Raw genomic sequence first — 12,450 nt, forward strand, 5'->3', positions numbered from 1 at the left:
TATGGTAACAGAATCTAAGTAAACTGATGAAATATAAAGGTTCTGAAGACTGATAAAATGTCTTCTCAAGTGAAGTTACTTACGTTCTGTTATAATCAGGTCCTTTTTTTAAAAAAAAAGATTTATTTATTTATTTGATGGGGGAGGGGCAGAGGATGAGGGAGAGAATCTCAAGCACACGGCTGAGCATGGAGGCCGAGGTGGGGCTTGACCCTAGGACCCTGAGATCATGACCTGAGCCGAAATCAAGAGTCAGACGCTGAACCAACTGAGCCACCCAGGCACCCCAGTTCCTTTTATTTTTTCAAGGAAACATTTTAAATCTTTCTTTTTTAAAATGCCACTAGTTTTAAATTATTTTAAATTATATAAATTACTGTGAGGTTTTATTTCTTTCAGTTCTCTTCACCTTTATATTTTTAAGTGTATTTATATATTTTAAAGAAAAATATCTGGCATTAAATAATTGTATGCAAATATATCTTAAATTACTATATATGTATTTGTTTTGTGTTAATAAAATTCAATATAGTTAAGTAATTCCCATTTTTTTAAATTGCATATGCTTTTGTTTGAATCTGTGATAATCCTACCTTTCTAATTTGTCCTATACAGCACACATATGCTCTCTCTCAAGTGAAAGGAAATTTTCTTTGAGTAAATTAGAATTTATATACTAATTCTTAGATTAGTATAGAAACATTTTCAACTACCGAACGAAAAGATTCCTCCCCCAAGCAGATAAGAAGGTACATCTTCCATGTCACTATTCCTTATTGATAAACCATGCTGTACTTTTAGATAATTAGGTTTAAATGCTAATATTTTAGTTCTCTATTACAAGATGTACAAAGATATTTTAAAAAGCAGTATATTCTCAGACACTTCTACAGATAGATATTTCCCTAGATTTGATAGACCTTAATAGTTTGTTATTTCTATTTGCTTATGAATTTCAATGATTACTTATCTTCCAAAGTTCTCAAAATACAAATATTGTAACATGCGAGAAGGAAAAGACAAATTTTAAAATAACCCTCCCCAGTTGCCGGATACTTGAGCTCATACTTTTTTCCTGATCACTCATTTGGACAGAAATATCTTAACTTTCTAAGAGAGATATCTGCAGCTGATTTTCCTCTTTTGAGTTTTTTTCCAGGCAGGTAAGAGAGTCAGAATGCAAAGCAGTACAAAGCACATGAGGAATTCACTTACAGACCTGGATATAATTTAGGGCATGCACAATGGGGTTTTGCTGATCTCAAATGTACAGATTTATCTATTTCATTTTTCATAATGTCTTCTTTATTATACTACATATGGAAATGTCAATGAAAACTATTAAGCTAGAAAATACTTTATGAAAATCATAAAATGTTAGTTTGCATTACATTTCAATCAGGCATTATGGCTAAAGTAAAGCACCATTCATTATCTAGTTCAGTTTCTATGATACTCACTGGAAACTCTGTGGGAATCTAAAAGGTCATTTTTAATATACACCGATAACCCTTCAGGTTGAGAGAAAACCACCCCCCAGTGGTGACATTATTACTTTCATTCTGAGAAATAACACATATCATTTTATCTGTAGTATAAGTCACAAAAAGAATACAAAAATAAAAATGAACTCAACTAATAAACAGGAAAGATGTTCTGAAAAACTCTTTGAAACAGCCTGGAAATGACCAAATTCTTTTTTAAAAATTTTATTTATTTGTTTGTTTATTTATTTGAGAGAGAGAGAGAGAGCAAGTGCTCGAGCAGGGGGAGGGGCAGAGGGAGAGAATCTCCAGCAGACTTTGTGCTGAGGGCAGAGCCTGACTTTGGGATTAACCTCAGGACCCTGAGATCATGATCTGAGCAAAAATCAAGAGTCAGATGCTTAACCGACTGAGCCAGCCACCCAGGAGCCCCCAGAGTGACTAATTTTTTTCTTTTAAATAAATAGCTCTAGTGAGACATTATCACAAACTACATGGTTTTTTTTCAAGTTACTCTATAGGAAAATGCATGCTACCCTTTCCCGTAAGTATTTTTCAAATAATATTTTCTAAATATCTTGGAATTAGTTACCACTATATTCTAGAAACTAGACACAAATCCTGCTTTTAGGGGACTTACAATGTTGTCAAAAAGATAAGGCAGGTCTCAAATTTGCTCAAAACATGAGTGAGGGGGAAGAAGTCTAAAAGTAAACAAGTTTACCAAAAAATGTCAAGATTAACAGAATTAGGAACTTGAGAGTTAAATTCAATTTTTAAGAAATAAATTTACATTTTTACATATGTTCTCTGTAACTGTAAAATTCTATCTACAACTATCACCATAGCAAGAGCAGAATTGCAGAACATAAGAAACTGGTTAAAGGAATATTGATAAAAGAATAAGCAATAGATTATTTCTTAAAACATAGATGGTTTTGTGCATATTAAAAATAAATGAAAACATCAAGACATGTCAAATTATAGAGAAATAGGCAGTTTTGTATAATCATTTTATTAAAAAGTAGTTCATCTTACCTCTATTACCAGTTGCCGAAGAGATGGTGAAGCCATGGAATGTAGACTTGAGTTACCCCTTATGGGACTATGGAGACTAACGTAAGCCACAACATTTCTCTGCAGAACCTTCTTGAAATCCTGAAACCAAAACAAACAAACAAATAAAAAAACATTAATAAAAGTAACAGATTTTACTTTATCAGTTTTGTGTTGAATAATAAACACTCCCTACTTAAAATCATTACATTACACAACTACTGTTTTAAAAAAATGTACTCTATTAGAGTGTACAAAGGTCATAAAAGGATTTTAAATAAAAGGGATAAGGAGTTACATATCACACATGACAAAATATTTTTAAGCATGTTCCTGAAAAAAGTCAAATCTTAAAAGAAAATGTTCTTAAATGGTTAACCTAGTATAAGATTCAACTTTAGAGTACAGAATGGAAAGTTTACTCTAGCCACAGCACTTAATTTTATAGTTACTGAGTTAGAGAACAGACATGGGTAAACTACTAGGGTGATTAATCAAACTAGGCCTTTCCTTTGAGACAATGAGCTCATTTTTACATGCAGTAGCTCTTTATTCTGAGCAAAATGGGGCATAATACACCTTTGTCCCTGCACGTATTACCTGAAATAAAACCTGATACATTTTATGCACATGAGTAGCATAAAATGATTTCAGCAGAATAGTTCTACTTCTCTGCTGAGCTCTATCCCCCAAAACTGAAGACTACTGAGCCTATTAATAAGGTGCTGCTAAGAAGGCCTGATGTTATATTCCTCCTTTTTTGCACAAATATTTAATGACTAATCATCATGGTGACAATTCTATAGAAATGACCTAAAAACTGACCTAATTCATGTCTTAGGACCTTACCGTTCTTCCTCCAACACTATGACATGAAAGACAGCAAGAGCCTGTCTCCCTAGCAAATCAGTATGTGATTCCTATTTTAAGTTGAAAATTCAGTTACACCTCTGTAAGATAGGTGAAAACATTCCATTTAAAATTAATAAATGTTTTAAATGGACAGGAATGATGAACTGAAACTTAAATACCCCGCTTTGCACATAATGTTGTTTTTAAAAAAAGTCCCTTTTTTCGAAAAAAATGCCCCACAAGTGCTGTGGAAAAACAACTTCTATTTACATACTAGCACAGAGACACTGTCTATATGTTAGTCCATTTTACACTCATGAGAACTTCACATTAGTATACATGTGGAGGAATCAAGTCTTGGATAAAGTTAATCTCGCCTAAGACCACAACGTTTTATGGTAGAAAGAATCTGAAGTCAGACTTTCTGACTGTAAATTCTGTAATATTTCCACAGTAGCCTGTGAAAAATGAAGAATCTTCAAAAGAAGAAATGGTACTTTTCATTTAGTAAATGGTACTATTTTATTTAGAAACTGTACTACTTATTTAGTAAAATGTGGTAATTTTCCTCAAGGATCAAGATCAGTATTGAGTCACTTCTGTAATAACTCTATCACTATAAATTTCAGTTTTAAGTTTATTGACCAATATCACCTAATTTTTTTAATTACAGCTGTGGGTTTCAAGGGTTTCCTCTGAAAGCAGAATTAAATATGGCAATATGACATGTCAACAAGTGCTTTCCTCATTCGTCTTCACTAGGAAATCAGGTTAAAGCATAAAGTAAATGTTTCGTTCTCAGGAGTAGATTTGGTAAAAGTAGACAGAACAGGAAAACCAGTAGTTTTCTAAATTCCTTCTCAACTATTTAGTTATAAAATGGCTTCATGAACAGTATTGTAATAATCTTCTGAGATATAGTAATTTTACATAGTATATTTTATGAGCCAATAATCAAATCTTTATGTTATTCACCATCTTCTTCACTCTTGTATCTTTGCCTACCTAGTCATGGAAAAAGCCAGAAAGTGACTGAACTGATAATTAGTTGCCAAACATGCATATATACATAAATATGTTAGGACAGAGGTCCCTACTTTTTTTGAATAGGAAGAGCCTTTTTTAACATAAATACTTTTTCCTATGGACTCCCACATTATAGATTTTTTAGTTGTATCTGCTGATAGAGAAAAATATAAAATTATTGAAAGATAAAATGAATTTGGTAAAACTTAAAAATAAATTTATATTTTATCAAACACAAAAAAAAATCTCCTCAATTTGAAAATATAATTGCCCATATACATGCAAGGCCACTTTATTGATTCAATTTACAGGCTATCATGCTTGACGGTCAAATAAATTCAAAGACTTTTTGCAATGCACTTCCCATGCATAGGGGCTCAGGATATATAAGTTAGGGACTACTAATGTTGGACAAGCCGACTTTCAGAACATAGCTTAGAAATATACGAGTTAATTTAGGATTAATATAAATTTAATGTGAAAATTACTAGACTGATATGGAGAAGGCTGTATGATATAGAGGAATAAATTTTTGGAATTTGAAAATCTTTAAGACACTCTTTTTAAAATGCACCTTAATGTTGCAAGAAAACTAAAATACTATTTTATGATGAAAAGAATTCTGAAATACTAAAATCAGCCCAGATTACAAATATATTTCCCAAATTGCTTATTAACCTGTTTATGTCTTTAAAGTAAGTAATTTGGAATAAAGTCTAAAAGGTTGGTTTAGCTATTACATTTTCCATCTAACTAAAAATATGTCAATTTAAAAATGTTCTTTCAGCAATAGAATTTATTCATTTGAATTAGTTCTTTTGAATATGGAACAAATAGTCACACAACTAATTTGAGTATGCAAAATATTCTAATTTGCAACATTTATATCTTGATAAATTTTACACTAAAATTTTTCCATTCTTAAGACTTTTTCTTCAAATTAAAAAGACACTTGCTATTTTATTTTGTGTATCTTTTTGATATTTCCCTTGAAGTCAATAGACATTTTATCTTTTTTTTTGAGTTCTTTTTTTTTTTTTAAAAGATTTTATTTATTTATTTGACAGAGAGAGAGAGAGCGAGAGAGGGAACACAAGCAGGGGGAGTGGGAGAGGGAGAAGCAGGCTTCCCGCGGAGCAGGGAGCCCGATGCAGGGCTCGATCTCAGGACCCTGGGATCATGACCTGAGCCGAAGGCAGACGCTTAACGACTGAGCCACCCAGGCGCCCCTTTTTTTGAGTTCTTAAATAAAAAATGAAATAGGAGAATTTCCCATTAGATACTTAGGTTGTTTTTTTTTTCTCCAAAGTTGAGATAGTAAATAAACTAGAATATCAAATAGTTTTATTTTCCTAGATAAAATTATATAGATTTTCTCTTACATTTTCCACTAACCTTTTTTTAAAAAAAAATCATAAAGCAAATAGAATAAGAGTTTTAAAATGTTTTCATTGTTTTTAATATGGCATCAATCCAATTATCAGTTGATGTATCCCATTAAAAATACAGTGCATCTGTGAAACACAGACCTATCAAAAGCATTTGAAACTTAAACATACCAGTGGTATTCTAACTATGACCCATTGCATGCTAGATTTCATTTGGACAAAGCCTTCCCAAGGTAGTTTAGGTAGGTAGGTAGGTTAATAGATAGATTTTTAGGAAAGAAGGAACAGAGAGATAGAAGTGTAGGAATAGAAGGAGGATGGAATGGAGGGAGTGAGAAGGAAGGAAACCACTATTTTAAGCTATGGTATGATGCTAAGATAGTAGATATTTAACATAAGAGACTGTTTCCTAATTCCAGATAATTGCCAGAAAGTTAAAAAAAAAAAAGTAATTGTATGTATCACCTGATCTTTTCTTGTCCAGTAACTATCAACCTGTCTAAGGAGAAACACAATAACCAGGTAAAAACAATTGTGGGCATATCAAAGTCTGCAGGTCTGGTAGCAACAAGAGTAAGATAGTAGCAGATCATACACAGTTCACGGGGGTCTAAGTCCCTCTCAATCTTATAGGTGATCTCAGCAAGTTAGAAGACAGGACAACTGGGTTGAAAGGTACATTCTTATCCCTGGCTTCAACAACTTTATTTTGTCAACTTAAGTCTAAAAGAGAGAGAGAGAGAGCATGAGAGCATAGTAATTAATGTACATTTACCTCTCCCCATTCATATGAGCCAATATTGCCAAAAGCTGTTCCTCCCCATGAACAGAAAACAATTGTGCGGTCTGGTCTCCACCCTTTCTTAACTCTTAACATCAAGGCCCGGATAAAAGCGCTGATTATGGCAGTGCTGCTGGCCCATTCTTGTCCGTAAGGACCGTATGTGGTATGATGGTGGCTGCCAACTATGATATACCGGTCTGGAAATAGAAGGAAACAAGGGCCATTAAAACAAAATATAAACCTTAACAATAAATTTAATGACATTTACATAATCCTGTTGCACAACTGAGCACCAATTATGTAAAATCGTCCTAATAATTAAGAGTACTTTAACATTTTTCACCCACTGTCTTGATTCACACATCTGTGTATATCAAAGCAGAGGCAGCTGCTGAACTCAATTATGATTCCAAAGCTTAGATCCATATTACTGTCCTTTGCAACATGCATATTAATTAATGAAGTATACAAATATGCCACAATGAAACCTTTATCTAACATTTTCCCAGAATCATAGTGGGAAGTGTCCTGTAAACAATGTGTGTATGCTCAGTAAATATTAATGAACTATTAATACATATGAGGGAGCAGTTATTCAGTAGCTGTAAATATTAAATAATGTGGTAGTCATATATGGATTTTGAAATAAATGAAGTATTTAGGGAATTAATTATAGCTTCCAACTTAGAGTTTTAGCTCCTCTCATTTCCCTGAAGGAAAAAAAAAAATCAACATCAAAAGTCATCCAACTACTGTAAAAGTTTTCTTTTCACATTATTTCATATAATCATGCAAAATTCATTAGACACAACATAAAAAGATCTCCATGACACATGGATGGGGCCTGCTCAGTGTACATTACTGACTATTGTCAATAATAAGGTAGAAAAAGCTCTATCTCCAGAGTTTCCTCTGATTTGGTTGCCACTGAATGTTGCTGGTATAGAACTCTATTTCACCAAGTAGTCCTATACATCGGTGTAAAAAGATTTCTTCACTGAGTGTCATTTTATTCAGAGATGTTCCATAGCTCACTGGTGCAGACTCTGAAGCCAACCCTGCTTGGGTCTGGATCCAGACTATTCAATTTACTAGTTGTGTGACCTTGGAAAGCTTATCTAAGCTCTTTATGCCTTGATTTCTTCAAGTATAAAATGAAAATACAAATACCACATACATCATTCACTTGCTTTGAGTTTTAAATGAGTTACTAAGTGTAAAGCACTTCGAACAGTGTCTGACACATAAGTACTACCTGTGTGTGGAATAAATGAATTACTCCTTTACTTCATGGCATCAAAAAGTTATTGGACAGAAAATCATTGCGTGAAGTTATTTTAGTTTTCTACACTAATCTTAGAACCAGCAATGAATTTGATCTGCCAACATTTTATCAAAATTTAATTAATGGTATATCCAGGGTGGCTGCAAATGTTGAAACTCAGGGAATTTATTTACTCATCTCCCAGATATGTGTGAAAGTTCTGCTTGGGATTATCTGTATTCTAGATAAACCATATCCAAAAGCCTTAATGATTGTTTCTAATTTTCAGAGTCATTAAATAAGAAAATCATGTGAATGAACAGCCAATATTTTTGTGTAGAATTCAAATAAACAAAATTTGGGAAGCTTTGCTTATTATACACTGAAGAATATTACTGGTAAATTGATTTTAAGAAATTGATTTTTTTCTATATTGAATTTCAATTAGGAAAGCTCTTCTACCCTCAAGCTAGTATAGTTTTGTACAATTTGTTTTTTCCATAAAAACTTGTAAATGTAGCAATGATGATAAATATTTCTGGTGCTTCAATTAGAGATTCTTATGATGGAAATTTGTTGAAATAGTTGAAATTCAGCCATGACAATTTCCAAACCCATTTATATCTTGTATTGAAAGACATTAAAATCAGAGGTTGAAAGACATTAAAATCAGAGGTTGTTCAACATTGCTACTGTAAAGAAATCAGAGAAAATATGAACCTTCCATAAATTTTCTAAAAGAGTTGGCTGGCAAGAAACTTGGGGAGATGTAAAACTTGATCTCAAAATTCTCTAGGTTATCAATTACAGGGTCAATTTGACTAAAGTTGTGGAGAAAAATAATTCTCCAAGGAGAACCAGAGTCAATATCCCAACCAAATCAACAGAAGTGGCACAAGACTGCTGCATTTGACCCTGTATGCCAAGCACTCAGACAGCAGGATGTGGCTCAATCTCACAATGCATTCAGGAGAATCTCTTAATTAATATATGTACTAGCTAGTGTTACTTTTTTTAGCCTGCATCATATTATCTGAAGATGCCATGAACATCCCAGAGCAAGGTGTATACTTATTTAAAATTTAGCCGGGTGGGGCGCCTGGGTGGCTCAGTTGGTTAAGCCACTGCCTTCGGCTCAGGTCATGATCCTGGAGTCCCGGGATCGAGTCCCACATCGGGCTCCCTGCTCGGCAGGGAGTCTGCTTCTCCCTCTGACCCTCTCAAGCTCTCTCTGTTTCATTCTCTCTCTCAAATAAATAAATAAAATCTTTAAAAAAAATAAAATAAAATAAAATAAAATTTAGCCGGGTGATCATTTTCTTTTTTTTTTTTTTTTTTAAGATTTTATTTATTTTTTCATGAGAGACAGAGAGAGAGAGAGAGAGGCAGAGGGAGAAGCAGGCTCCCAAGGAGCAGGGAGCCCGATGCGGGACTCGATCCCAGGACCCCAGGATCATGACCTGAGCTGAAGGCAGATGCTCAACCATCTGAGCCACCCAGGTGCCCCCGGGTGATCATTTTCATAAGCATCTTCAAAACCTAAAGCCATGCAGACATTAGGCAGAACTGTCAGTGGACCAAGGTTCAGAGACAGAACATAGATTAGCACTGAAAGATTAGATTTTGGAGATAAAAACTTTTATTATTTTTTTAAAGACACCATTAAAACTAAAATATTTTCTTTCTTAAAATGTCCTTTCTTGATAAAAGTAAAAACTCCAGTGGTTATGTTATAGTGAAGAAGAATAAACAAACAAACAAAAAACATTGGTTTTTGTAGCTTTTCTTCATGAGGCACATGCCAATTTAACAAATCTAAACTCTGTTTTCTTCTTTTGTTTTGTTTTGTTTCCCTTATACTCTCTACTTTGGTTTATTTTTGAAAAGAGTAAGAGAGAGAATAAAGACCTACTTCTTGGTTTCCTACTGACTCACTCTGAGAGTGGTATGAACTAGTTACATCTGAATTAGGAAATGCATTTAATTATGTTCTTACATTGTTATAGAGCATTTTCTTGTGATGGTTTAATAGATTATAAATACATATAGAATCTCAGCCCTACTTACCCGGAGATGTCAAGCCCTTTAAATATCCAACAACATTAGTAACTGTTTTGAATTTTGTAACTGTCTGAACTTGCATGTTGACAATTCTTTCATCTGAAAAAAAGTAAGATATTTACTTTTCTATATTCTGTTGTTTTTTCTTAAAACATTCAAATTAATTTATCTAATATCACTAACAAAAGAATTCCAAACAATTGAATTTTTTTAGAAAATCAAAGTTATACCTTTTGACAAATATCTATTCAATACTTTGTGTCAACTCTATTTTAGGTACTTGTTATATACAATGATGAGTAAGTTACCATTGCTGGCCTCACAGACCTGCAGAACTATAAAGAGGCAGCTCTAAGCTACAATTAAGTTCAATATGAGAGCACCCAGAAGACCTCAGGGAGATGTGGACAACTCATATTTTAAAAAAATACATATCAGATAAAAATATTTCTGAAGAAATTTAAGTACTTTTCTAGCTTCAGAAAAAAGAACATGTGGAAGCTAATTTAACCTTCCTGTATGACTCATTATTACATTATCACATTGAAAACTGTAAAGCATTACAGAAATTAAAAGAATAAAGGTTTCTAAAGTTAGACATATTTCCAAATATTGCAGTCTTCATTTTCACCTGTGTTGACTGCTTCTCACCTGTATTCTAAATCTCCACCAAATTGCTCTGCCTCTTTGAGTTCTTGTATTCATGCCTGATATTCAAAAATTAAGGCAACAAATAAGGCAAAGACACCAATCAGGAGATACTTCAGTCATAGTCCTGAAGCTGTCTTTGAAGGCCTTTAGGGGTGACATGTATTAATCCTGTATTTGATGGATCCTGGGAAGTCTGGGGGTAGGAAGTTTCTAGGAGAGGTTCAAGGGCAGCCACGAGGTTCTGTTGGGGGTGGGTAGGGGTGGCCATTAGAAAGCAGCTAATGCAAAGCAGCAGCACTATACTGACAGCCTTCAGATGTCACTTCTTTCTAGTAGATGAAAATTGTTATGATAAATAAGTTTCTTCTTTCTTTGAATGTACCCTTTCTAACCATTTAAATGGGAAATCAGTATTCTGAATTTGTTAAAATTAAAACTAAAACAGGAGTAAAGACACCATGAGAGAATGCCTGAGCATCTCATATATGAGAAACGGAAATCTGCTTAGAGCCCGAGTATTGTGGTTTTAATTTAGGTGCTATGCATTTTTGTTTGCTTTAAATTAATATACTTGGTTTTTTACAGCAGTTTCAGATTTATAGAAAAATTGATCAGAAAATACAAAGTTCTCAAATATCCAATCTCTCTCCCTTGCTCCTATTAACATCTTTCATTTGGGTGATCTATTCATTATCATGATAAGCCAGTATTAATACATAATTATTAACTAAAGTCCATAGTTTACATTAGGCTTCACGCTTTGTGTTATACCTACTATGGATATTGACAAATGCATAAGGGCATGTGTCCAACATTACAGTATCATACAGAACAGTTTCATTGCCCTAAAAATCTCCTGTGCTCTACCTTTTCATCCTTCCCCTACTCCCTCCTTATTGAACCCCTGGCAACCACTGATCTTTTAAATTTCTCCATAGTTTTCCTTTTTCCAGAACATCATATAGTTGGACTCATATATTTGTTTTTTGTTTTGTTTTAAGATTTATTTATTTATTATAGATAGATAAATAGCAAGGGTGAGAGGCAAAGGGAGAGGGAGGAGAGAATCTCAAGCAGACTCCCCACTGAGCACAGAGTCCTACACTCCTGGATCATTTGTTCTTGTCTGATTTTGGTATCTGGATTATACAGCCTCAGAAATGTTTAGGGATATTTGCTTCTTTTCCTGGATTTTCTAAGAGTTTATATGTAGCACAGGGATTATCCATTTTACAAAGGAGTACTAGGATTCATACATAAACTATTTGGTCCTCATAGTTTGTGTGTGGGGTGGAGAAGGAGGGTACATTCTCACTTAATGTATATTTTCATTTCATTTAATTAATATTTTCAAATAAATATTAATGGTTATAAATACATTCAGATTTTAACATGTTCATTTCTTCTAAATTTATTTGCACTTAATTGTTCATGCTTCCAAAAAAAGAGAATTAAAAAAAAAAAGAAAATCATTGCCATATATAGTTGTTTTTTGGTTTTTTTTTTGGTCCTCTTTTCTAACATTAACTCACTCATCTTTTTTTCCCTTATCAGTTTTGCCAGAAGTAGCTAATTTATTAGTATTTTCAAATGGGATTCATATCCTCATTATATATTTTTTCCACTTCAATATTATGTTCTATGCTTACCATTACCTTTGCTCAATTTCACCTGGATGCATTTAAGGCTACAGATTTTTTATATAGATGTGGTATATTAATTTCAACATATAGTCTTATTATTTTACATTCTCAATTTTAGAATTTTACTATCATTCTTTTTTTTAACACTATTCTGAGTTTGCAAGTTATTTTTTAAAAGATTCATTTATTAATTTGAGAGAGAGAGAGAGAAAGAGCAGAGAGAAGGGGGAGAGGGAGAGGA

At 33.2% G+C, this 12,450-nt stretch overlaps 1 protein-coding gene across 1 annotated transcript in view; it reads right to left on the reverse strand.

The window, feature by feature from the left end:
• The window catches only part of NAALADL2 (N-acetylated alpha-linked acidic dipeptidase like 2), a 1,292,620-nt gene that overhangs the window by 300,307 nt on the left and 979,863 nt on the right, over window positions 1–12,450 (reverse strand). The window contains exons 9-11 of the mRNA XM_032407181.1: window positions 9,922–10,014; window positions 6,582–6,787; window positions 2,523–2,642 (exon numbers count right to left, since the gene is read on the reverse strand). Coding sequence (XP_032263072.1) covers window positions 2,523–2,642; window positions 6,582–6,787; window positions 9,922–10,014 — 419 coding nt within the window. The remainder of the gene's footprint in view (window positions 1–2,522; window positions 2,643–6,581; window positions 6,788–9,921; window positions 10,015–12,450) is intronic.

Source organism: Phoca vitulina, unplaced genomic scaffold (assembly GCF_004348235.1).
Source record: "Phoca vitulina isolate PV1807 unplaced genomic scaffold, GSC_HSeal_1.0 scaffold8, whole genome shotgun sequence".
Taxonomy (NCBI): Eukaryota; Metazoa; Chordata; class Mammalia; order Carnivora; family Phocidae; genus Phoca; species Phoca vitulina.